Genomic DNA, 23,908 nt, shown 5'->3' on the forward strand with positions numbered 1-23,908 from the left:
TTTACCAATTCTGACAACAACAATCCCTCCCATGGCACTCTCTATTTATCTGCTGGGTATGATAATTCATTGCAACGGCCATACAGAACTCACAGACAATACTCACGGTTATGGAGTTTGTTAGGGAAGTGTCTTAATCACCTAGTGCTGCTATAACAGAAATACCACAAGTAGATGGCTTTAACAAAGAAAAATTTATTTCTTCACAGTAAAGTAGGCTAAAAGTCCACATTTAGGCCATCAGCTCCAGGGGAAGGCTTTTTCTCTCTGTCGGCTTTCTCATCAATCTTCCTCCAGATTAGGAGCTTCTCTGAGCAGGGACCATGGGTCCAAAGTGCACACTCTGCTTCCGGCACTGCTTTCTTGGTGGTATGAGATTCCCACTCTCTGCTTTCTTCCCTTTCATCTCTTGTAAGATAAAAGGTGGTGCAGGCCACACTCCAGGGAATCTCCCTTTGCATTGTATCAGGGATGTGACCTTAGTAAGGGTGTTACAATTTCACCCTGATCCTCTTTAACATAAAATTACAATCACAAAATGGAGGACAACCACACAATAGTGTGAATCATGGCCTAACCAAGTTGACACATTTTTTTGGGGGATACAATTCAATCAGTGACAGAAAGTAACAGGTTACAATTCAGGCTCAGGAATGCTCAGGATAGAGTTCTTCCATCAGGACAGCCCCTTTCCAGCTGTACTCATAGGCAGGCCTTACCCTGGCCCTCCGCCTCTGCCCTGCTCAGGCAAGTGTTATAAAGCACTTTTAACTCTGCTGGTAAGTGTTCCAGAGGCATCTGACTCCGCCAGCAAGGCTCTTGTCTAAAGTCATTGAGTTTTCTGGCCCCGTGGGCTAGGAAGCCCAACACACCATCTTCTGCTGGTCTCTCTTGACACTGTTTCTCTTCCACTGCTTCTGGCCATCTTCAATGTTACAGCTTTCTCTCTTTCTCAGTCTTCTGGTTCGAGGAGCTTCTCCACGCAGGGATCCCAGATCCAAAGGACTTGCTCAGCCCCTGGCTTTCCTTTCTTGGTGGCGGTAGGATTCTATCTCTGTTCTGGAATTGGCTCTCTTTTAAGCCTAGCAGGATAGCAAAACTGACCAATTTCCTTGGTGGTCCACAATTACCTTATTTGCACAGTCCCACTCAATCACTTGAGTGGGAATTACAAGACCATAGAGAGAAAGGCCACACAAAAGTGATCCATTGCATGGCAGTATGTATGTACCACAATTTGTTTATCCATTCACCTATTAATGGGCACTTAGCTTGCTTCCATCTTTTTTTTCCTCCTTTTTTTTGTTGTGCTTTAAGTGAAAGTTTACAGTTCAACTTAGTTTCTCATATAAAAATTTATACATACGTTGTGTGACCCTAGTTGCTCTGCCTATAATGTGAGAGCACACTCCTCCTTTCCATCCCAGATTTCCCGTGTCCATTCAACCTGCTCCTGTCCCTTTCTGCCTTCTCATCTTGCCTCTGGACAGGAAATGCCCGTTTAGTCTCGTGTATCTACCTGAGCCAAGAAGTACAGTCCTCACAAGTATTATTTTATGCCTTATAGTCCAGTCTAATCTTGGTCTGAAGAGTTGGCTTTGAGAATGGTTTTGGTTTTGAGCTAACAGAGAGTCTGGGGGCCATGTCTTCTGGGGTCCCTCCAGTCTGGTCAGATGATTAAGTCTGGTTTTTTACTAGAATTTGAGTTCTGCACTCCACATTTCTCCTGTTCCATCGGGGAATCTCTGTTGTGTTCCCTGACAGGGCAGTCATTGGTGGTAGCCAGGCGCCATTTAGTTTTTCTGGTTTCAGGCTGATGGAGTCTCTGGTTTATATGGCCCTTTCTGTCTCTTGGGCTCATATTTTCCTTGTGTCTTTGGTGTTCTTCATTCTCTTTTGCTTCAAGCATCTTAGATGGCTGCTTGCTGGCTTTTAAGACCCCAGACTCCACTCACCACATTGGGATGCAGAACATTTTCTTGATAAACTTTGTTATGCCAATTGACCTATATATAACTGACATATATGTCCCCTGAAAACAGTACCTAGACCTTCCCCCACTGTACTCTGTCCCTCGAAGTGTTTGGTTGTATACAGGAAACTTCTTAGCTTTTGGTTTAGTCCAATTGTGCTGACTTCCCCTGTATTGTGTGTTGTCCTTCCCTTCAACTAAGAGAATTCTTGTCTACTGTCTAGTTAGTGAATAACCCTCTCCCTCCTTCCCCGCTCTTGTAACCGTGAAAGAATATTTTCTTCTGTGTTTAAACCTTTCCTTTTGTTCTTATAATAGTGGTCTCATACAATACTTGTCCTATTGTAACTGATGGATTTCACTCAGCATAACGCCTTCCAGATTCATCCATGTTATGAGATGTTTTGCGGATTCATCATTGTTCTTCATCATTGTGTGGCATTCCATTGTGTGAATACCATAATTTGCTCATCCATTCATCCGTTGATAGGCACCTAAGTTGTTTCCATCTTTTTGCTATTGTGAACAGTGCTGCAATGAACATGGGTGATTTGGTTTTTGCTGAGTCTTTGTGTTTTTCTTGTATTTTATCTTGATGTGTAGGATTGCTAGTCTCCTTTGTAGTTACCTTATTTACTCCTATTTTTCTAAATTTAAACCAAACTTTTATCTCTCTATATCACTTTGACTTCCTCTCCATATAAAAGATCAGTGACTACATTTTTTAGGCCCTCTTTATTGATTTAACTTAGTCATCTTTTGCATAAAGATATTGGTGTTTCCCTGTTTTGAGTGTTGCTTTTATCTTGATTTATTTTTGTGATTTCCCTATCTGGGTTGGTATCTGGTTGCTCAGTCCTGTGTTCTAGTCTTGGGTTGATATCTTCTGTTATTGATTTTCTAACCAGAGGACTCTCTTTAATATTTCTTGTAGTTTTGGTTTGGTTTTTTCTATTTCCCTAAACTTCTGTTTATCTGGAAATATCTTAATTTCACCTTCATATTTGAGAGACAGTTTTGCTGAATATATGATTGTTGGCTTGCAATTTTTTTCCTTCAATGCTTTATATATGTCATCCCATTGCCTTCTTACCTTCATGGTTTCTGCTGAGTAGTCTGAGCTTATTCTTATCGAGTCTCCTTTGTAGGTGATTTTCCATTTATCCTTAGCCTCTCTTAAAATTCTCTGTCTTTGGTTTTGGCAGATTTGATTATAATATGTTTTGGTGACTTCCTTTTGGGATCTACCTTGTGTTGGGTTCGATGACCACCTTGGATAGATATCCTCTCATCTTTCACAATATCAGGGAAGTTTTCTGCCAACAAATCTTCAACAATTCTCTCTGCATTTTCTGTTTTCCCTCCCTGTTCTTGTATTCCAATCGCTCGTAGGTTATTTTTTGTGATAAAGTCCCACATGATTCTTAGGGTTTCTTCATTTTTTAACTACTTTTAACTGATTTTTCTTCAAATATATTGGTGCCAAGTGTTTTATCTTCTATTTCAGTAATTCTGACTTCCATTTCCTGAATTCTGCTCCTCTGACTTTCTATTGAGGTGTCTAATCCTGAAATTTTATTGTTAATCTTCTGAAATTCTGATTGCTATCTCTCTGTGTATTCTTGCATGCTATTAAATTTTTCAATATGCTGTTGAATAACCGTCTTAATTTCCTTGACTGCTTTATCTGTGTATTCCTTGGCCTGTTCTATGTTTTCCCTGACCTCCTTCCTGATTGCTTGAAGACTTCTGTATATTAAACTTTTGTATTCTGCTTCTGGTAATTCCAGGAATATATCTTCATCCAGAAGATCCCTTGATTCTTGGTTTTGGGAGCTTGTCGAAGCAATCATGGTCTGCTTCTTTATGTGATTTGATATTGACTGTTGTCTCCAAGCCATCTATAAGTTATTGTATTAATTTATTTTATGTTTGCTTACTGAGTCCCAGCTTCTTTCTTTGTTTTGTTTTGATATACCCATATAGACTGTTCAAAGGAGCTAGCTTGATTACTAGCGACTTTGAAGCTCTAATGCCTTGTCACCAGATGGCTAGAGCTGTTACCAGGTACATGAGCCTAGGAGTCCATTCACTTTTCTTGTATGGATTCAACTCAGGTGTCCAGGTAGTTGGTCACCAAGTGTGTGGTGCAGGTTCTCACCTACAGTCTAAGAGGAGTGGTGGTGATTGGTGTATGCATCGGTATCTGGTTGCAGCTGTGGGTCACACTCTGAGCAAGGCAGGGGGCTGACAACCATTTGCTGAGTGTCTCTGAGGAAGATGCATTCATGTTCCCTAGAGCACACAGGTGAGTGGGCTCTGCAGCCGGACCATGGACACCCAGTGCTTTTAGTTGTAAGGACTGGGATGCACCTCTTATCCTTGGACCCCTCTCAATGGTGGCTAGGTGGTGTGTGTGGAGATGCCAGTTCTCAGGCCAGTGATGTGGGTAGGTGAGGACCCTGCTTAATAGGGAGAGCGGTGTCAAATGTCCGAAGCCAGCCTCTTCACCACATGGCTGAAATAGTTAAAGTCAGACCTCAGGCACATACACCCTTGCACTGTGCCAATAAGTGCCTAGCTGCTGACACAGGTCCATGCAGGGATGAAAGGCATTCAATGTCCATGGACTGCTTGTGCCTGGACAAGAGCCACTTGTGCCCTGAGATCTCAGCTTAAGGGGGACGGCAGATTATTTTTTCTCTAAATTATTAATTTGTTCCTTCTCCAAGGCCGGGGGAATGGCTCAGGATATGCAGCAGAACCTATTTCAGGCCCAGGGAATTCGACTGTCACTGAAGCTGGCTTGGAGCCTAGGGCAGATGGAGGAGGGATCAGATAAATGGGAGAGAGGTCTTTTGAAAGGGGTGCTTTTAGATCTGCACAGTAAATTAGATGCAAGCACTTAACTTTTGCCTTCAGCACTGTTCTTTGCTGTTTCCAGAGGCATGAGTGGACTCTGCCGCTTGCTCTCTGTGGCTAAGAAAACTATTCCACAATGCTACCACCAGCCCCACCATGGTTGTGCCATGGGATTGTGGCTGAGGGGTGCCGGTTCCCACCAAGTCTGGTCTGGTGACTCCTTGCTGCTTCTGAACCGTCTCTCCCACCCCTGCCACTCAGTCCAATTTCTTAATTTTGCCTTTGTTGTTCAGGGCTCCAAGCTTGTCATACATATAATTGATTCACTTGGGTTTTTTTGTGTTTGTTGTAAGAGAGACCACCAGAAGCGTCTGACTCTGCCATCTTGGTCTCGCCTCCTGTCTCCAGGTCTTTGCACGTGTTATCATAATACTTTACTTTGTCTTCTTGAGGTGCTCTTTGAAATCTTCTGTTCAGCTCTTTTATTTCATCATTTTTTCCTTTTGCTTTTGCTACTCAATGTTCAAGGGTAAGTTTCAGAGTCTCTTCTGACATCCATTTAGATCTTTTCTTTCTCTCCTGTCTTTTTAACGAGCTCTTGCTTTCTTCACATATGATGTCCTTGATGTCTTCTGACAACTCATCTGGTCTTCAGTCATTACTGTTCAACGCTTCAAATCTATTCTTGAGATGGTCTCTAAATTCAATTGGCATATACTCAATGTCATACTTTGGCTCTTGTGTACTTGTTCTAAGTTTCTTTGGTTTCAACTTTAACTTGCATGTGAGTAATTGATGGTCTGATCACAGTCAGCCCCAGCGTTGCTCTGACTAATGATATGGAGCTTTTCCATTGTCTCTTTCCACAAATGTAGTCAATTTGATTCCTGTGTATTCCATCTGGCAACGTCCATGTGTATACTCATCATTTGTGTTGGTGAAAAAAGTTATTTGCAATGAAGAAGTCCTTGGTTTTGAAAAATTCAATCATGCTCTCTCTGGCATTGTTCCGTATTTTTCAAATACCAATTCTTCGTTTCCAACTTTCACATTCCAATCACCAGTAAGTATCAGTGCACCTTGATTGCATGTTCAATCAATATCAGACTGCAGAAGTTGGTAAAAATCTTCAATTTCTTCATCTTTGGCCTTGTTGGTTGGAGTGTAAATTTGAAGAATAGTCGTATTAACTGGTCTTCCTTGTAGGCTTATGGATATTATCCTATCACTGACAGCATTGTACTTCAGGATAGACCTTGAAATGTTCTTTTTCATGATGAATGTGACACCATTCCTCTTCAAATTGTCATTTCTGCATAGTAGACCATGCGATAGTCTGATTCAAAGTGACCAATACCAGTCCATTTCAGCTCACCAATGCCTACGATATTGGTCTTTATGCATTCCATTTCATTTTCGTTGATTTCCAATTTTCCTAGATTGACATTTCGTACATTCCAGGTTCTGATTATTAATGAATGTTTACAGCTGTTCTCATTCTGAGTCGTGACACATCAGCAAATGAAGGTCCCTGAAGCTTGACTCCATCCATGTCAAAAAGGTCGACTCTACTTTGAAGAGGCAGCTCCTCCTCAGTCACCTTTTGAGTGCCTTCCAACATGAGGGGCTCATCTTTGGGCATTAAATCAGACAATGTTCCACTGCTATTCATAAGATTTTCACTGGCTATTTATTTTCAGAGGTAGACTGCTGGGTCCTTCCTCCTAGTCTGTCTTGATCTGGAAGCTCAGCTGAAACCTGTTTCCCATGGGTGACCCTGCTGTTATTTGAATACTGGTGGCATAGCTTTTAGCATCACAGCAACATACAATCCTCCACAGTAAGATAAACTGACAGCTGCATGGGGGTGATAAGCATTAGTGTTTAATTTTTAGGAGATCACATTTATCTAGCTTATCTTCTGGTGTTTGTGTATTGTTAATTATGGCTTGTATTCTGTTTATGCTGTATATTAAGAACCCTAGTGTTGAGTCTATTTTTTCTTCCATGATCTTCATAGTTTTGGGTTTTATATTTAGATCTTTGATCCGTTTTCAATTAGTTTTTGTGTATGATAGAAAGTATGGGTTCTGGTTCATATATTTACAGATGGACATCCAGTTTTGTCAGCAGCATTTGTTAAAAAGACTCTCTTTTCCCCATTTAATGGACTTTGGGTCTTTGCCAAAGATCAGGTGGCCATAGGTAGATTGGTTTATATCTGGGTTCTCGATTCTGTTCCATTGGTCAGTGTGTTTGTCATTGTACCAGTACCAAGTTGTTTTGACTACTGCAGCTGTATAGTAGATTCTGAGGTTAGGTAGTGTGAGTCTTCATACTTTGTTCTTTTTTTTTCAATAATATTGTAGTTATCCAGGGCCCCTTTCCTTTCTCTATAAATTTAATTATTAGCTTTTCCATCTCATTAAAGTATGCTGTTGCTATTCAGACCAGATTGCATTTTATTTGTAGATTGCTTCGGGTAGAATTGACATTTTCACAACATTGAGTCAACCTATCCACGAGCGTGGTATGTTTATCATTTATACAGGTCTCTTTTGGTTTCATGTATGTAATATTTTGTAGCTTTCTTTGTGTAGATCTTTTACATCCCTGGTTAGATTTATTCCTAAGTATTCTATTTTTTAAAGGGCTATTATACATGGTATTGCTTTCCTAATTTCCTTTCCATCATTCTCTTTATTGGTGTATAGGAATCCAACTGATTTTTGTATGTTTATCTTGTATCCTACTACTCTGCTCAATCTTCTATTCCAGTAGTTTTTTTTGTGCATAGTATCATATCTGTAAATAGGGATAGTTTTACTACATCCTTACCAATTTGGATGCCCTTTATTTCTTTTTCTTGCATTGGGGAAGGGTCTGGAGTTGGGGAGGGTTCTAGAGCCAGGGGGAAGAGAGCTGGTGTCTCTTCCAGATTCCCTCCATGTGTGGGGAGGTGGGTAGGGCAGCAGTGTCCAGGGCAGGCAGGAATGGGCTTAGGGTCCGGGCTGGGTCACCTGGGTGCTGCAAGGGGTAGCAGCAGGGCTCTGGAGAGGAGGAGAGGTGTCCAGAGACAGCGAGAACAAGCCTTGGGTCTAGGCCAGGTCCTTTGGGTGTTGTGATGGGTGGCGGGGGGGGGGGTTCAGAGGCTGGGTGAGGGATCTGTAGCCCAGGAAATGGGCCCGAGCTCCGAGCCATGTCCTCTTGGGGCCCCAGGCTGGCGGAGAAGTGGTCTAGAATCAGTGGGAAGGGTCCTGAGGTCAGGCCTGGGTCCCCTGGTTGCCAAAGTGGGCAGCATGAGGGGTCTGGATCAGGTGGGAGGGGCTCAAAATCTGCAGGAAGTGGCCTGTTGTGCTGGCTGAGTCCCCTGGGGTTCACGGAGGGCAGCAGGAGGGACAGCAACCAGCTGGTAGGGTCCTGGGGTCAGAGCTTGGTCCCATGAGTGTTGCAGTGGGTGGCTGGAGGGGTCTGGATCCAACCTAAGGGGCCTGGGGCCCAGGCTGGGTTCTCTTGAGTACTAAGAGCAGCAACATAAAAGGTCTGGAGCTGGCAGGAAGGGACATAGGGTCTGGACCTGTATCCTGGGTGCTGCTGCAGGTGGCTGAAAAGGTCCAGTGCCGAGGAAAGGGGTCTGGGGTCTGGGCTGGGTCCCACTGGGGTCACGGAGGGTGGCAGCAGGGTTCCAGAGGCAGCAGGAAGGGGTCTGAAGTCCAGGCCCAGTCCTTTGAGGGCCAGGACAGGCAGGGTGGGGGATTGTGGGAGGGGTCCAGAGGTGGCAGAATGGGGTCTGGTGTCCAGGCCAGGCGCCTTGGGTGCGGTGATGAGTGGTACAATACGTCTGGAGCCAGTGGGAGGGGTCCGGAGCCAGCAGGAAATGGCCTAGGGACAGTTCCTCCTTCCCTGGAGGCTGGGGGGGGGGTGTGTGTGGAGGGATCCAGGGCCAGTGGGAGGCCTGGGGTCTGGGCTGTGTTCCCAAGGGGTGGTGGGCAGCCGCAAGAGGGATTGGGAGCAGGCAGGAATAGTTCTGGTGTCTGGGCCAGGTCCCTTCAGGGCCTTGGGCAGCTGCCGGAGTTGTCCAGAGCCAGAGGGAAGGGGCCTGTGGTTTGGGCCGTGTCCTCTGGGTGGAGGGATGGAGCCATCGGGAGGAGCCTAAGATCCGGGATGAATCCTCTTAGGGCCCACGGCAGCAGTGGGAGGTGTCCAAAGCCAACAGAAAGGGGTCTGGGGTTCGGGCAGTATCCCGTTTTGGCTGCGGGCAGCTACTGGATGTGGGTTGGGTCCATAGGTGCTACAGTGGATGGCAGGAGGAGTCTGGATCCAGCTGGAAGGCATCTGGGCACTGGGCCAGGTATCCTGGGTGCCACCGTGGGGACAGGAGGGCCCAGAGCCAGTGAGAAGGGGCCTGAGGTCCAGGGGTGGTCCCTTTGGGACTGGGGTGGGTGGCACAGAAGTGGTGGGAGGGGTCCGGAGCTGGCAGAAAGGGGTCTAGGGTTGGGGCCAGGTCCTTGAGTGTCACTGTGGTCTGTGAGAGAGGTCCAGAGGGAGTTCAGGTGAGCAGTCCCGAACTGGCTCTAATGGGCCTGGAATCCAAACCTGGTTGCCTCGGGGCTGTGGGAGCTGGAGGAAGTTCTCGGTAGCTGACTAGAGAGGCCTGGAGCTGGCTGGAAGGGGCCTGGCGTCCAGGCCAGGTGCCCTTGATGCCAGGGCGGGTCCTGGGAAGGGTCTGGATTTGGCGAGTATGGCCCTAGCTTTTGGGCCAAGTAACCTGGGTGCTATGGTGAGCAGCGGTAGGGAACCGAAGCCGGCCCAAAGGGGCTAGGAGAACAGGCCAGGCATTCTGGGGGCTGCGTTGGATGGCTGGAAGAATCATAGGCAGAGAAAAAGGGCCTGCGTTCCAGGCCTGGTCCCTTGAGGACTGTGGCAGGAAGCGGGAGGGCTGTGGAGAAGGGAGAAGGGGCCCAGAGCTGGCACGAAGGGGTCTGGGGTTGGGGCAGGGTCCCCTGGGCGTGGAGGCCGTTGTTGGGAAGGGTTCAGAGCCGGTTAGTGGTGGCCTGGGTTCTGGGCTGTGTCCCTTGGGTGCCGCGGTGGGTCGCGGGATGGGTCTGGAGCTGGCCAGACTGAGCCTGGGGTCTGTGTCATTTCGGTGGCAGAAGGGGTCTGGAGCTAGCAGCAAGGGCCCTGAGGTCCGGGTCGGGTCCCCTTGGTGCCGCAGTGGGTAGCTGGAGAGGTCTGGAGCTGGCAGAAGGCGCCTGGGTCCGGGCCGGGTAGCCTCCTGGCCACGACAGGCGGCGGGAGTGGTAGGGAACCGGGGGAAAGGGACCTACAGTCGGGGACTCTGGCGGCTGCGGCGGGCAGCAGGAAGGGGCCTGGGATCTGGGCCGGGTCCCCTTGTTGCCAAAATGAGTTGCAGGAGAGACTGGAGCAGGTGGGAAGGGGCCTTGGGTCCAGGCGTGGCCCTCTGGGGGCAGCGGCAAGCGGCAGAAGGGGTCTGGGGTCCGAGGTGGGTCTAGGGTCCGGGATGGGTCCCTCAGGGCCTTGGGCAGCGGCTGGAGTTGTCCGGAGCCGCAGGGAAGCGGACCTTGGTCTGGGCCTTGTCCTCTCGGTGCTGCAGCACATGGCTGGAGGGGTCCAGAGCCATCGCAAGGGTCCTGGAGTCCAGGCCAGGTCCCCTTGTGCCGAGAGTGGTGGCGGAAGTTGTCCGGAGAAGGAAGGAAGGGGACTGTGGTCTGGTCCATGTCCCCTGGGTGCCTCGACACATGACTGGAGGGGTCAGGAGCCAGCGGAAGAGGCCTGGGATCTGAGATGTGTCCCTTCGTGGCCCCGGGCTGCAGCGGTAGGGGTCCAGAGCCAGCGAGGAGAGGCTGGGCCCCTTGGGTGGCGCGGTGGGTAGCGGGAGGAGCCCAATGCCTGTGAGACTGAGCCTGGGTTCCGGGCCAGGTACCCTTGGGTCCATGGGCAGCGGCTTGAGGGGTCTGGAGCCAGCGGGAAGAGACCTGGGGTCAGGGTTGGGATCCCCTAGGGGCCAATGAGGGCTGCGAGGGACCTGAGCTAGTAAAAAGGGACCTTGGGTCTTGCCTGGTTCCCTGGGGGCCACAGTGATCAGCGGGAGAGGTCCAGAGACGGCGGTGTGGTGGTGGTGGTGGGGGGGAATGTTCCAGAGTGGGTTAGTAGGGACGTGGGTTCCTGCTGGTGGCTTGGATGCTGCGGTGGGTGGTGGGAGGGGTCCAGAGCCTGTGGGACTGAGCCTGGGTTTCGGGCCGGTACCCTCGGGTCCACAGGTAGCGGCAAGAGGGGTCTGGAGCCAGGGGGAAGGGACCTGGGGTCAGGGCTGGATCCCCTGGTGACCACGGTGGGTGGCAAGGAAGCGGAGCCAGTGGAAATGCGCGGAGAGTTTGGGCCTGGTTCCCTAGGGTCCACTGTTAGTGGCGGGAGGGTTCTGCAGCAGGCGGAAGGGACCCAGAGCAGCAGAGAAGGGGCCTGGCGTCCAAGCCTGGTCCCCTGAGTGTCGCGGCGGGTGTTGGGAGGTGTCCAGAGGCGGCAGAAGGGGTCTAGGATCTTGGCCGGGTTCCTATGGGCCCCGGGCTGCGATGAGAGGGGTCTGGAGTGGACAGGAAGGCTCCTGGGGTCCCCTGGCTCCCTAGGGTGCAGTGGTGGGTGACTGGATGGGTCTGGAGCAGCAGAAGAGGCCTGGGTCCCAGCCAGGTAACCTAGGGGCCATAGTCGTAGGCGGAAGAGATCTGGAGCCAGCAGAAATGAGCCTGGAGTCAGGTTCTGCTCTTCTGGGGGCCGTGGCTGGCAGCAAGAGGGGTCCAGAATTAGCGGGAAAGGTTTGCGTCCCGGCCAGGTCCCAAGAGTGCCACGTGCATTACCGGTAGGGGTTCGGAGTCGGATAATAGGGGCCTGGGTTTCTGGCCGGGCCCCTTGAATGGATGGTGGGAGGGGTTCGGACCCTGCAGGGATGAGCCAGGGGTCCAGGCTGAGTCCCCCCCTCCGTCTGCATCTGGAGACATCGGGAAAGAACCTGGATCAGGCCTCGTTACCCTGGGGGCCTTGCCGGGTGGCAGGAGGGACCAGAGCAAGGGGGAAGGGGGGCCTTGGGTCTGGGCCTGGTCCCCTGGGGGCTCCAGCGGGGGGGGGGAGGGGTGCAGAGCCGGCTGGAAGGGGCCTGTCTTCTGGTCTGGGTCCCCCTTGGTGCCTCGGTGGGTGGCTGGAGTGGTCTGGAGCAAGCAGATGGGGCCTGGGGGCAGACCCAGTAGCTTCTGGGCCCCTGCAGGTGGTGGTGGTGGGCGGGGGTGGGGAGTCTGGAACCTGTGGGAAGGTGTCTGAGTTCTGGGCTGCACCCCCTGGATGTGGTGGCTATTGACTGGAGGGGTCCAGAGCCGACTAGTAGGGGCCTGGGTACCCGGCCAGTTCTCTTGGGTGCTTTGGTGGGTGGTGGGATGGGTCCGGAGCTGGCAGGACTGAGCTTGGGGTCTGGGCCAGGTCCCCCAGTGTACATGGGTGGCCGCGGGAGGGGTCTGGAGACTCTGGGAAGGGACCTGAGATCCAGGCCGGGTACCCTGGGAGCCACAGCAGGTGGTAGGAAGTACCAGAGACAAGGGAAGGGGCCTTGGTCTGGACCTGGTCCCTTGGGGGCTGAAGGGTGGCACCAGGTATCTGGAGAGAGGGGGAAGAGGCCTGGGGTCCGGGTTGGGTTCTCTTGGGGACGGGGATAGCACTGGTAGTTGTCTGGAGCCAGAGGGAAAAGTCCTGTTGTCCAACCCCAGTCTCCTTGGTGTTGTAGTGAGTGACTGGAGAGGTCTGGAGCTGACAGAAGGAGCCTGGGTCCGGGCTGGGTAGTCTTGGGGCCGAGGCAGCTGGTGGCTGGTGGGAGGGACTGGAGCCAGGGGGAAGTGGCCTAGGGTCCCGGCTGGTACCCTGAGGGCTGTGGGGGGCATTGGGAGGGGTCCGAAGAAGGTGGGAGGGGTCCAGAGCCGGCGGGAATGGGGCTGTGGTCCGGTCTGGGTCCCCTGGATGCAGCGACCGGTGGCGGGAGGTGTCCGGAGCCAGGGGGAAGGAGCCTGGGGTACGGGCTGGGTCCCGTGGGTGCTGTGGTGGGTGGTAGGAGGGGTCAAGAGGTAGGGTGAGGAGTCCAGAGCCAGCAAAAAGGGACCTGGGCATCTGAGCAGGGTTCCCTCGCGGTTCTCGGCAGTGGCAGAAGTGGTTTGGAGGCAGCAAGAAGGGGCCTGAGTTCAGAACCGGGTCCCCAGATTGCCACGGAGGGCAGCATGAGGGGTCTGGAGCCTGCGGGATGGGTTCGGAGGATGTGGGAGGGGGTCTGGGATCCTGGTGGGGTACCCTGGTTGTCGCAGCAAGAAGCAGGATGGGTCTGAAGCCAGCCGGAAGGGGACTGTGGTCTGGGCCATGTCCTCTGGGTGCCATGGCAGGCGGCTGGATGGGTCTGAAGCCAGCAGAAGGGGCCTGGGGTCCCGGATGGGTCTCCTTGCGGCCTTGGGGAGCAGCAGGAGAGGTCCAGAGCTGGCAGGAAGCATCTTGGGGTCTGGACAGAGTCCCCCTAGGGCCTTGGGCAGTGACAGGAGTTGTCCAGAGCCGGAGGGAAGGGGCTGTGGTCTGAGCAGTGTCCCCTGGGTTCCTCAGCGCCTGCCAGAGGGGTCCGGAGCCATTCCAAGGGGCCTGGAATCTGGGATGTGACCTCCCGGGAAGGGGTCTGGTAACTGCAGGAAGGAACCTGGGGTCCGGGCCAGGTCCATGGATGCTGCAGTGGGCGGTTGGTGGGGTCCCGAGCCAGCCGGAAGGGGCCTGGGTGGTCCAGTCTGGGTCCCTTATGTCCTCGTATGGCCACAGCATGTGTTGGCATCAGGCACGAAGGGACCTGGGGTCCCGGCCGGATTCCCTCCAGGCCTCGGCAGGTGGCGGGTGGGGTTCAGAGCCAGCAGAAAGGGGCCAGGAGACCGGACCGGGTGTCCTGGGGACTGTGGCTGCAGCAGGAGGGGGTCTAGAGCTGGTGGGAGGGGTCTGGGGTCGGGATTGGGTCCTTGGTGCCAGGTGGCCTCAGGAAAGGTATGGAGCAGGCAGGAAGGAGTCGAGTGTCGGGTCTCGGTTCCCTGGGGCAACGGCGGGTGGTGCCAGGGGTCCAGAGAGGACGGGATGTGTCCAGAACCAGCAGGAAGAGGCCTGGCGTCCAGGCCAGGTCCCCTGGATGCTGTGGTGGGCAGCAGGAGGGGTCCATAGCAGCGGGAGGAGACCAGAGCTAGCAGGAAGGTACCTGGCGTCCCAGCCTAGGCCCCTGGATGCCCTGGTTGGGGGTGGGAGTGGTCATGAGTGGGTGGGAGGGGTCCAGAGCTGGTGGGAAGGGGCCTGGGGTCTGGGTCTTGTCCCCTGGCTGCCAAAGCAGGCCCCGGGATGGGTCTGGAGCCAGCTGGAGGGGTCTGAGATCAGGCCTTGTTTCCCTGGTTGCTGAGAAAGGCATTGGGAAGGGTCCGGAGCCGACGGGAGGGGTTTGGAGGCTGCGGGAAGGGGCAGGGGTCAGGGTTAGGTCCCCTGGTTACAGTAGCAGGCAGCGAGATGGGTACTGAGCCCACGGGAAGGGGCCTGGTGTCCGGGTAGGGTCCTCTTGCTGCCGTGGTGGGTGGCGGTGGGGGTCTGGAGCTGGTGGGACTGGGTCTGGGGTCTGGGCTGGGTCCCCTCGGGGTCCTGGGCTGTGGCAGGAGGGTTGGGAGATGGTGGGAAGGGGCCTAGGGTCAGGGCTGCCGCTAGTTGTCTGGAGCCAGAGGGAATGGGCCTGGCGTCTGGTCCAGGCCCCCTTATGCCAGAGTGTGGCCACCAGACATGTTGAGATCTGGCATGAAAGGGCCTGGGGTCCGGCCATATCCCCTCAGGGCCCTGGCAGGCTGTGGGTGGGGTCTGGAGCCAGTTGAAAGGGGTCAGGGGACTGGACCAGGTACCCTGAGGATTGTGGCAGGGCAGGAGGGGTCTGGAGCTGGGGCTTGCATGAGAGGTCTGGAGCCAGAAGGAGGGGGTCTGGGGTCGGTGCCAGGTCCCTGGGTGTGTGGTGGCCTCGGGAGAGGTCTGGAGCCATTGGGAAGGGGCCTAGGGTCTGGTCCTGGTTCCCTGGGGCAACGGCAGGGAGTGGCAGGGGTTCGGAGCCAGCAAGTAGCAGCCTGGGTTCTGGACCAGGTCCTTTGAGTGCTGAGATTATGCCGTGAGGGGTTCGGAGCCTGTAAGACTGAGTCTGGGTTCTGGGCTCGGTACCCTTGGGTCCACAGGCAGCGGCCCGGGGGGTCTGGAGCCTGGGGTCAGGGCCTGGTCCCCTGGGAGCCAAGGCAGGCATTGGGAGGTATCTGGAGCCAGGAGAAAGGGGCCAGGCATCTGGGCCTGGTCTCCTGGGTGCTGTTGGGGAGGGAGATAAGGGTTCAGAGCTGGCAACAGGTGTCTAGAGCCTGGGGGAATGGACCTGGGGTCCAGTCCAGGTCCTCTCATGTCCGCGTGTGGCTGGTGAATGGGTCTGGTGCTAGGGAAAAGGGGCCTGGGGTCCAGGCCTCATTCCCTGAATGCCCCAGTGGGCAGCAGGAGTGGTCTGGGAGCTAATGTGAGGGATCTGGAGCTGGTAAAAAGGGGCCTGCTGCCTGGGCCTGGTCTCCCGAAGGCCCGGGGTGGCATCAGGAGGGGCCAGAGCCAGTCAGAAAGCACCTTGCACCCAGGCCAGGTACACTGGGGACAGCGGTGGGCAGCAGGAGAAGTTCGGAGCCAGTGGGGAAGGTCCTAGGGCCCCGGCAGGGTCCACTTGGGGCCGCGGCAGGAGGCAAGAGTTGTTCGTAGCTGGAGGGAAGGGGCCTGTCGTTTGGGCCGGGCCTCCTGTGTGCTGTAGCTGGAGGGTTCCAGAGTCGGTGAGAAGGGGCCCGGGGTCCCGGCTGGGTATTCTGTGGCTGACAGGTGGTGGGAGGGGTTCCCCTTGGGCAAGAGGGGTCCAGAGCCTGCCAGAAGAAGCCTGGGGCCAGAACCAGGTCCCCTTGGTATCACAGAGGAGGGAGGTAGGGTTGTGGAGATGGCAACAGGTGCCTAGAGCCAGCGGGGATGGGCCTGTGGTCTGTACTGGGAACCTTCGTGTCCAAGAGTGTCCACGGGAGGGGTAGGAGCCAGCTATTAAGGGCCTGGGTTCTAGGCTGGGTATTTTGGAGGCAGCTACTGGTGGCGGGAGGGGTCTGAAGCAGGCAGGAGGTATCTAGAACCGGCCAGAAGAGGCCTGGGGTCAGGGCCTGGTCACCTTGGTGCCACAAGGGAGGGAAGTAGGGGTGTGGAGACTGCGACAGGTGTCTAGAACTGGCGGGAATGGATATGGGGTCTGTACCAGGTCCCCTCATGTTCCTGGTGTCCAAGGGATGGGTCTGGAGTTGGCGGGAAGGTGCCTAGGGTCCAGGCCAGGTCCTCTGGCTGCCTTGGCAGGTAGTGGGAGGAGTTCGGATGCAGCAGAAAAGGGCCTTAAGTCCAGGCCTGATCTCTTGGAGTCAATGGGAGGCAGCCGGAGGGATCCGGAGCCAAGGGGAAGGGGTGTCCATGGAACCAGGCCTGAACCCCAGGCCCCTTCTTGCTGGCTCCAGACACACCTAGGAGCTGCACGCAGACATGAGAGGACTTGGACCGGACCCCAGGCCCATTCCCCCAGGCTCTGGACACCTGTTGCCTGCTCTGGACCCCCACCTCCTTCCCTCACAGCACCCAGGAAACCTGGCCCAGACCCCTGGCCCCTTCCTCCCCGTTCTGAATATTTCTCACTGCCTGTCTCGGCTCCCAGGGGACCAGGTCCTGACCCCAGGCTCCAGACGGTGTAGCCAAAGCTGACGAGAGGTGTGTAGAGCTAGTGGAATGGGTCTAGGGTCGGGTCCGTGTCTCTCAAGTCCACATATCCCTCTCGGGATGTGTCCAGAGCCAGCCGGAAGAGGCCTAGGTTCTGGGCCGGGTCTCCTGAATGCCACAGCAGGTGGCGGGATGGGTCTGGAGCCAGTGGGACTGATCCTGTGGTCCATGCTGGGTTCCCTTGGGTCCATGGGCAGCAGCGGGAGGGGTCTGGAGCCAGTAGAAAGGTTCCTGTGTTCTGTGCCAGATATTCTGGGGGCTGTGACTGGCGGTGGAAGGGGTCCATATTTGGTAGAGGTATCCAGAACCGGCCAGAAGAGTTCTGGGATCAGGGCCTGGTCCCTTCAGTGCTATGGGGGAGGAAGGTAGGGGTGTGGAGATGGTGACAGGTGTCTTAAGCTGGCAGGAATAGGCCTGGGGTTTGTACCGGGGTCCCCTCGTGTCCATGGGTGTCTTTAGGAGAGGTCCAGAGCCAGGAGGAAGGGGTATTGGGCCTGGGCCTGGTCCCCTGGGGCCTCGGCAGGGGGCAGTAGGTATCTAGAGCCAGGAGGAAGGAGCCTGAGGTCTGGACCGGCTCCCTTGGGTTCCGTGGTGGGTGGCAGGAGGGGTTCAGAGCCGGTGGGAACGGTCCAGAGGCTATGGGAAGGGGCCTGGTGTCAGGGCTGGGTCTCATCATGTCTGCACGTGGCCGTAGGATGTGTCTGGAGCCTGAGGGAAAGAGGCCTGGGATCCGGGCCTGGTCCTGGATGCCTCTGTGGGTGGCAGGATGTGTCCAGAGCTGGCAGAAAGGGGCCCAAGGTCTGGGCCTGGTCCCCTGAGGGCCTCAGCGGGCAGCGGGAGGTATCCGGATATGGGAGAAAAGGGCCTGGTGTTCCGGCCAGGTCCCCAGGGTGCTGTTGTGGTGGCGAGATGGTCCGGATGTGGCAGGAAGGGGCCTTAGTTCTGGGCCTGATCTCCTGAGGTTTATGGTATGCAGCAGAAGGGCTCCTGAGCTAGTGAGAGGGGTCTAGAGCCAGTGGGAAGGGGCCTTGGGTGTGGGCCTGGTCTCCTGGGGGCTGTAGTAGGTGGCGGGAGGTGTACAGAGCCAGGAGGAAGGGGCCTGGGGTCCGGGCCAGGTCCTCTGGGTGCTGCTGGGGAGGAAAGTAGGGATCCAGAGCAGGCAGCAGGTGTCCAGAGCCTGAGGGAATAGGCCTGGGGTCTAGGCTAGGCCCCTCATGTCCACAGGTGGCCAGGAATAGGTCTGGAGATGGCTGGAATGGGTGTAGGGTCTGTGTCAGGGCCTCTGGGTACTGTGACTGGTGGCAGGAGGGGTCCAGAGGCAGTGGGAAGGATCCTGGGTTCTGGGCCTGGTCCTCTGGGTGCTGTGGGGTTTGAAGGTACAGGTCCAGAGCCATGAGAGGTGTCCAGAACCGGCAGGAATGGGCTTGGGGTCTGGGCTGGATCCCCTCATGTCCGCAGGTGGCCAAGGGATGTGTCTGGAGCTAGTGGGAAGAGGCCTGGGGTCTGAGCTGAGTCCCCTGGATGCCTCGGTGGTCCACAGGAGGGATTCAGAGCCCACGTGAATGGGCCTGGGTCCCCTGGTACTCTGGTGGGTTGTGAGATGGGTCCAGAGCCTGTGAGAGGGGTCTGGAGCTGGTGGAAAGGAGCCTGGGGTCTGGGCCTGTCCCCTGGGATGTGGGGCCAGTTGGGAGGGATCGGAAGCAGGCCAGAGGGGTCCAGAGCTGTTGGGAAGAGGCCTGGTGTCAGGGCTCTGTTTCCTTGGTGCTTTGGGGGAGGGAGGTAGGGGTTCTGAGCTGGCAACAGATATCCAGAGTGGCCAAGAATGGGCCTGGGGCCTGCACTATGTCCCCTCATGTTGGAGGGTGGCTGCGGGGTGGGTCTGGAGCCCAAGGAAGGGGCCTGGGGTCTGGACTCAGTACCCTGGGTGCTGCGGTGGGTGGTGGGAGGGGTCCAGAGCTGGTGGCACTGAGCCTTAGGTCCAGGCTGGGTCCCCTCAGGTCCGCCAGTGGTAGCAGGAGGGGTCTTGAGACAGCAAGAAGGGATCTGGGGTCAGGGCCGGGTACCCTGGGGGAGGGAATATAGCCAGCTGGAAGGGGCTTTGGGTCGGTGTCTGGGACCCTGAGGGCTGTGGTGGGGAGAGGGTGGGGTACAGAGCCTGCAGGAGGGGTCTGGAGTCTTCGGGAAGGAGCCTGAGGTCTGGGCCTTGTACCTTGGTTATGGTGCCAGAGGAGGGAGGGAGGCAGGAAGTATCGGAGGCCGACGAAATGGGCCTGATGTCCTGGTTGCATCCCCTTGGTGTCGTGGCTGGTGGCGGGAGGGGTCCAGAGGGAGTGGGAAAGGGCCTGGTGTCTGGGCAGGGTCCCCTTCGTGCCACGGTGGGTGGCTGGAGGGTTCTGGAGCCGGCGAGTAGGTTTCTGGTTTTGGGCCGGGTCCCCTGGGTGCGGCGGTGGGCAGCGTGATGGGCCCAGAGTCAGTGTGACTGAGCCTGGCTTCTGGGTCGTGTCCCCTCGGGTGCACGGGCAGCAGCAGAGTTTGGAATCAGCGGGAAGGGGCCTCGGGTCTGTGCCAGGTCCCCTTGGTGCCACGGTGGGTGGAGGGAGGGTTACAGACCTTTGAGTAGGCCCTGGTTTGGAGCGGGATCCATGGGTCCTGCGGGGGAGGGAGGTAGGGGTCCTGAGACAGCAGCAGGTGTCCAGAGCCTGCCAGAATGGGCCTGGGGTCTGAGCCATGTCCCCTCATGTACCAGAGCCGCAGAGTAAAGGGCCTGGAGATAGCGGGACTGAGCCTGGGGTTGGGTCTTGCTGCCCTCAGGTCCGAGGGCAGTGGTGGGAGGGATTCAGAGACAGCAGGAAGAAGCCTAGGGTCAGGGCTGAGTACCCTGGGGGCTACAGCTGGCAGCAGGAGGGACTGCAGCCAGTAGAAAGGGGCCTCAGGTCCAGGCCTGGTCTCCTGAGGGCTGCATCAGGTGGTGGGTAGGGTCCAGGGGCTACCGAAAGGGTCAGGAGACTGCAGGAAGAGGGGGCGGGTCAGGCCAGGGTCTTCTGGTTGCCGCGGGGTGTGGGAGGAGGGGTCTGGAGCCAGCAGCACGAGTCCAAAGGCTACAGGAATGGGCCTGCTGTTTGGGCCGGGTCCTCTTGACACCACGGCAGTGGCGGGAGGGGTGCCGCGGTGAGTGGCGGTACGGATCTACAGCCGGTGGGACTGGGGCTGGGGTCCTGGTCTGGTCGTCTTGTGTCCACAGGCTGCCGCGGGGTAGGGGTGGGGGTCTGGAGCCAGTGGAAAGGGGCTTGGGATCAGTGCCAGGTACCCTGGGGTTTGTGGCAGCCAGTGGGAGGGCTCTGGAGCCGGCAGGAGGGGTCTGGACCCAGCTGAAGGGGACTGGTGTCTGCGCCAGATCCACTGGGGGCGGTGGCCTGGTGGGAGGGGTCCACAGTTGAGGGAGGGGTCCACAGCCTCGAGAGGAGTCCAGAGCCAACTGGAAGAGGCCTAGGGTCAGGGCTGTGTCCCCTTCGGGCGGCAGAGGAGGGCGGAAGGGGTCTGGAGTCGGCAACAGGTATTTAGAGCCAACAGGAATGGGCCTGGGATCTGGGCCAGGTCTCCTGGGTGAATCAGGCAGATTAGGGAGAGGTCTGGAGCCGGCAGGAAGGATCTTGGGGTCAGGCCAGGTCCTCTTGGTGTCCTGGGAGCAGAGGTAGGGGTCCAGATCCAAGGAGAAGTGTCCAGAGCCAGCAGGAGTGAGGCTGGGGGTCTTGGCTGGGTCCCCTCATGTCCACAGCTAGCCTCGGGATGTGTCCTGAGCCAGCAGAAAGAGGCCTGGGATCTGGGCAGTGTCCCCTGGATGCGGAGGTGGGTGGCAGGAGGGGTCTGGAGCCAGTGGAACTGAGCCTAGGCTGCGGGAGGGGTCTGGAGATAGTGGGAAGGGACTTGGGTCCAGCAGAAAGGGGCCTGGGGTCCATGCCTGCTTCCCTGAGGGCTGTGGCCGTGATGGGTGGTGTCCAGAGCCTATGGGAAGGCTCCAGATTGAACAGGAAGGGGCCTGGTGTCCAGGCCAGGTTCCCTGGGTGACGTGGTGGGTGGCGGTATGGGTCTGGCATCCGGGCCAGGTCCCTCGGGATCACAGGTGTCTGCAGGAGGGGTCTGGAGCCAGCGGGAAGGGACTTGGGGTCAGGGTTGGGAACCCTGGGTGCCAAGGCTGGTGGTGGGAGGGACCAGAGGCACGGAAAGGGGCCTTGGTTCCGGGCCTGGTACTCCGGGGGCAGTGGCAGCCTGCGGGATGTACCCGGAGCCTGGAGTAAGCGGCATGTGGTCCAGGCTGCCAGCCTGGTAGGACAGGTCTGCAGGGGTGAGAGGGGTCCAGAGCTGTAGCTGAGAGGCCTGGGGTCAGGGCCATGTCCCCTTGGTGCCTGGGAGACAGAGGGAGGGGTCCAGAGCCTGCAGGAATGGGCCTTAGGTCTGGGGCTGGTCCCCTCATGTCCGCAGGTGTCTGAGGGAGGGGTATGGAGCCAGCAGGAATGGGCCTGGGGTCAGACTAGGGTCCCCTGGTTGCCGCTGTGTGCAGTGGAAGGGGTCCGGAGCCAGCAAAATGGGTCCAGAGGCTGCAAGAAGGGGCCTGGTGTGTGGGCTGTGGTAACCTTGATGCCGCGGCAGGTGGCAGGAGGAGTGCTGCAGTGGACAGTAGTATCCCGAGCCAGCAAGACTGGGCCTGGAGTTCAACTTGGTCCCATCATGTACATGGCCGTGGGATGTGTCAGGAACCAGTGGGAAGAGGCCTGGGTCCAGTCAGGGTCCCCTGTATGCTGCGGTGGGTAGCGGGAAGGATCCGGAGCTGGCAGGAAGGGTCCAGAGCTGGCAGGAAGAGACCTGGGGACCTGGTCTGGTATCCTGGATGATGCAATGGGGGGCAGGAGGGGTATGGATCCTGCGAACCGGGCGTGAGGTCCACATGGGGTACCCTAGGGTCTGTGGGCAATGGCAGGAGGAGTTTTGAGTTGGTAAGAAAGGGTCCTGGGGTCCAGGCAGGGTCTTCTGGGTTCCGCAGGGGGTAGAGACGGGGGGTGGGGATCTGGAACAGAAGATAGGTGTTCAGAGCCTGTGAGAATGGGCCTGGGGTCCCTGCTGTGCCCCCTCATGTCCTCGTATGCCCGCAGGATGTGTCTGGAGCTGGCCAAAGGGGACTGGGGTCCATGCCTGGTTCCCTGTACACAGAAGCAGGGTGTGGGAGGACTAGAGCCAATGGGAAGTGGCCTAGGGTCCTAGCTGGGTACGGTGGGGGCCGCGGTGGGTGCTGGGCGGGGTCCGGAGCCTGAGGGAAGTGGCCTGCGGTGTATGCAAGCTCCCCTGTGTGCAGCGGCAGGAAGTTGGAGGGGTCCGGAGCCAGTAGAAGAGGCCTGGGTCCCTGGAAACGGACGTGGGTGGAGGGATGGACTGAAGCCAATGGGAAGGGGCCTCAGGTCCAGGCCAGGTACCCTGAGGGCCGCGGTGAGTGACAGGAGGGGTCCGAAGCTGGCAGGATTGGGCCTGGATTCCGGGCTGGGTCCCCCCTCGGGTCTACCTTCGGCGGCAGGAGGGGTCCGGAGCCAGTGGGAAGCGTCCTGGAGCCTGGGTAATGTTTCCTCATGGCCTCTGGCGGCGGCCGGAGGGGTCTGGAGTCAGCCGGAACGGGCCTGGTATCCTGGTCGGCTCCTCCTGGGGGCTACAGCGAGCGTTGGGAGGGGTCCTGAACCGACGTGTGAGGTCCGGAACCTTCAAGGAGGCTCCTGGTGTTGGGGCTTGGTCCCCTCTGTTTAATAAGTACCTATGTTTGTGCCACCCATCTATTATATATAGGAATATAAATGGATGCATACCCTTACATATATATATAAAATATACACACATACATACATATATGTTGTTAGGTTCCACCTAGTCGATTCCGGCTCATAGCAACCCTATGTATCACCGCAGGAAATATCGCCCTGCCTGGGCCACCCTTACAATCATTGTTATGCTTGAGCCCCCTGTGTCAATCCATCTCATTGAGAGTCTTCCTCTTTTTCCAATGACCCTGTACTTTACCAAGCATGATGTCCTTCTCCAGGGACTGATTCCTCCTGACAACATGTCCAAAGTATGTAAGATGCAGTCTCATCATCCTTGCTTCTAAAGAGCTTTCTCTTTGTACCTCTTCAAAGACAGATTTGTTGGTTCTTTTGGCAGTCCATGGTGTACTCAATATTCTTTGCCAACACCACAATTGAAAGGCATCAATACTTCTTCTATATTCTTTATTCACTGTCCAGCTTTCACATGCATATGAAGCGACTGAAAATACCAAGGTGACCTCTTTGCTTTTCAACACTTTAAAGAGGTCCTTAGCAGCAGATTTGCCCAGTGCAATGCGTCTTTTGATTTCTTGATTTCTTCTGATTCCATGTGTGTTGATTGTGGATCCAAGTAAAATGAAATCCTAGACAACTTGAATCTTTTCTCTGTTTATCATGATGTTGCTTATTGGTCCAGTTGTGAGGATTTTTGCTTTCTTTATGTTGAGGTATAATCTATCCTGAAGGCTGTGGTCTTTGATCTTCATTAGTAAGTGCTTCGAGTCCTCTTCACTTTCAGCAAACAAGGTTGTGTCATCTGCATAAGGCAGGTTGTTAATGAGTCTTCCTCCAATCCTGATGCCCTGTTCTTCTTCATGTAGTCCAGCTTCTCGTATTATTTGCTCAGCATACAGATTGAAAAGGTATGGTGAAAGGATACAACCCTGGCGCACACCTTTCCTGACTTTAAACCACTCAGTATCCCCTTGTTCTGTCAGAACAACTGCCTCTTGATCTATGTACAGATTCCTTATGAGCACAATTAAGTGTTCTGGAATTCCCATTCTTTGAAATGTTGTCCATAATTTGTTATGATCCACACAGTCAAATGACTTTGCATAGTCAATAAAACACAGGTAAACATCGTTTTGGTATTCTCTGCTTTCAGCCAGGGTCTGTCTGACATCAGCAATGATATCCCTGGTTCCATATCCTCTTCTGAAACTGGCCTGAATTTCTGGCAGTTCCCTGTCGATATACTGCTGCAGTCGTTTTTGAATGATCATCAAAATTTTGCTTGTGAGTGATATTGTTCGATAGTTTCCACACTCGGTTGGATCACCTTTCTTGGGATTAGGCATAAACATGGATCTCTTCCAGTCGATTGGCCAGGTAGCTGTCTTCCAGATTGCTT

At 55.4% G+C, this 23,908-nt stretch overlaps 2 protein-coding genes across 2 annotated transcripts; both read right to left on the bottom strand.

Annotated features, from left to right (window-relative positions):
* Positions 1-9,125: 9,125 nt before the first annotated feature.
* On the bottom strand, positions 9,126-16,976 carry LOC135228939 (mediator of DNA damage checkpoint protein 1-like). Its single transcript, XM_064278437.1, has 17 exons — positions 16,737-16,976; positions 15,527-15,704; positions 15,089-15,147; positions 14,386-14,597; positions 14,103-14,343; positions 13,680-13,815; positions 13,530-13,592; positions 12,240-13,326; positions 11,878-12,145; positions 11,707-11,787; positions 11,102-11,629; positions 10,913-10,920; positions 10,372-10,809; positions 10,162-10,295; positions 9,956-10,066; positions 9,634-9,773; positions 9,126-9,359 (listed from the first exon to the last, which is right to left on the bottom strand). Exons 1-17 carry the CDS (start codon positions 16,974-16,976, stop codon positions 9,126-9,128), a joined length of 4,158 nt encoding a protein of 1,385 aa, XP_064134507.1.
* Positions 16,977-17,682: 706 nt separating this feature from the next.
* LOC135228940 (uncharacterized) lies at positions 17,683-22,307 on the bottom strand. Its single transcript, XM_064278439.1, has 9 exons — positions 22,242-22,307; positions 21,617-21,752; positions 21,405-21,515; positions 20,939-21,024; positions 20,649-20,814; positions 19,793-20,227; positions 18,900-19,124; positions 18,610-18,815; positions 17,683-18,171 (listed from the first exon to the last, which is right to left on the bottom strand). Exons 1-9 carry the CDS (start codon positions 22,305-22,307, stop codon positions 17,683-17,685), a joined length of 1,920 nt encoding a protein of 639 aa, XP_064134509.1.
* Between the last annotated feature and the right edge of the window lie 1,601 nt (positions 22,308-23,908).

The sequence above is a fragment of the Loxodonta africana genome, chromosome X (genome assembly GCF_030014295.1).
Source record: "Loxodonta africana isolate mLoxAfr1 chromosome X, mLoxAfr1.hap2, whole genome shotgun sequence".
NCBI lineage: Eukaryota > Metazoa > Chordata > Mammalia > Proboscidea > Elephantidae > Loxodonta > Loxodonta africana.

Coding starts and splice junctions, on each gene's coding strand:
- LOC135228939 (XM_064278437.1), bottom strand. CDS start 16,976: ATGGACCCCTTCCACCGCCAGTCACAGCCCCCAGAATATCTGGCACAG. Junction 10,296..10,371: donor AACTCCAGCCGCTGCCCAAG/GCCCTGAGGGAC, acceptor CGCTGCCCCCAG/AGGGCCACGCCTGGACCCAA. Junction 9,360..9,633: donor GCCCCTTTGGGCCGGCTTCG/GTTCCCTACCGC, acceptor CCTCTCTCACAG/ACCACAGTGACACTCAAGGA.
- LOC135228940 (XM_064278439.1), bottom strand. CDS start 22,307: ATGAGGAAACATTACCCAGGCTCCAGGACGCTTCCCACTGGCTCCGGA. Junction 19,125..19,792: donor CAAACAGCAGGCCCATTCCT/GTAGCCTTTGGA, acceptor CGCCGCACCCAG/GGGACCCGGCCCAAAACCAG. Junction 18,816..18,899: donor CCTCTGGCACCATAACCAAG/GTACAAGGCCCA, acceptor TCCCCACCACAG/CCCTCAGGGTCCCAGACACC.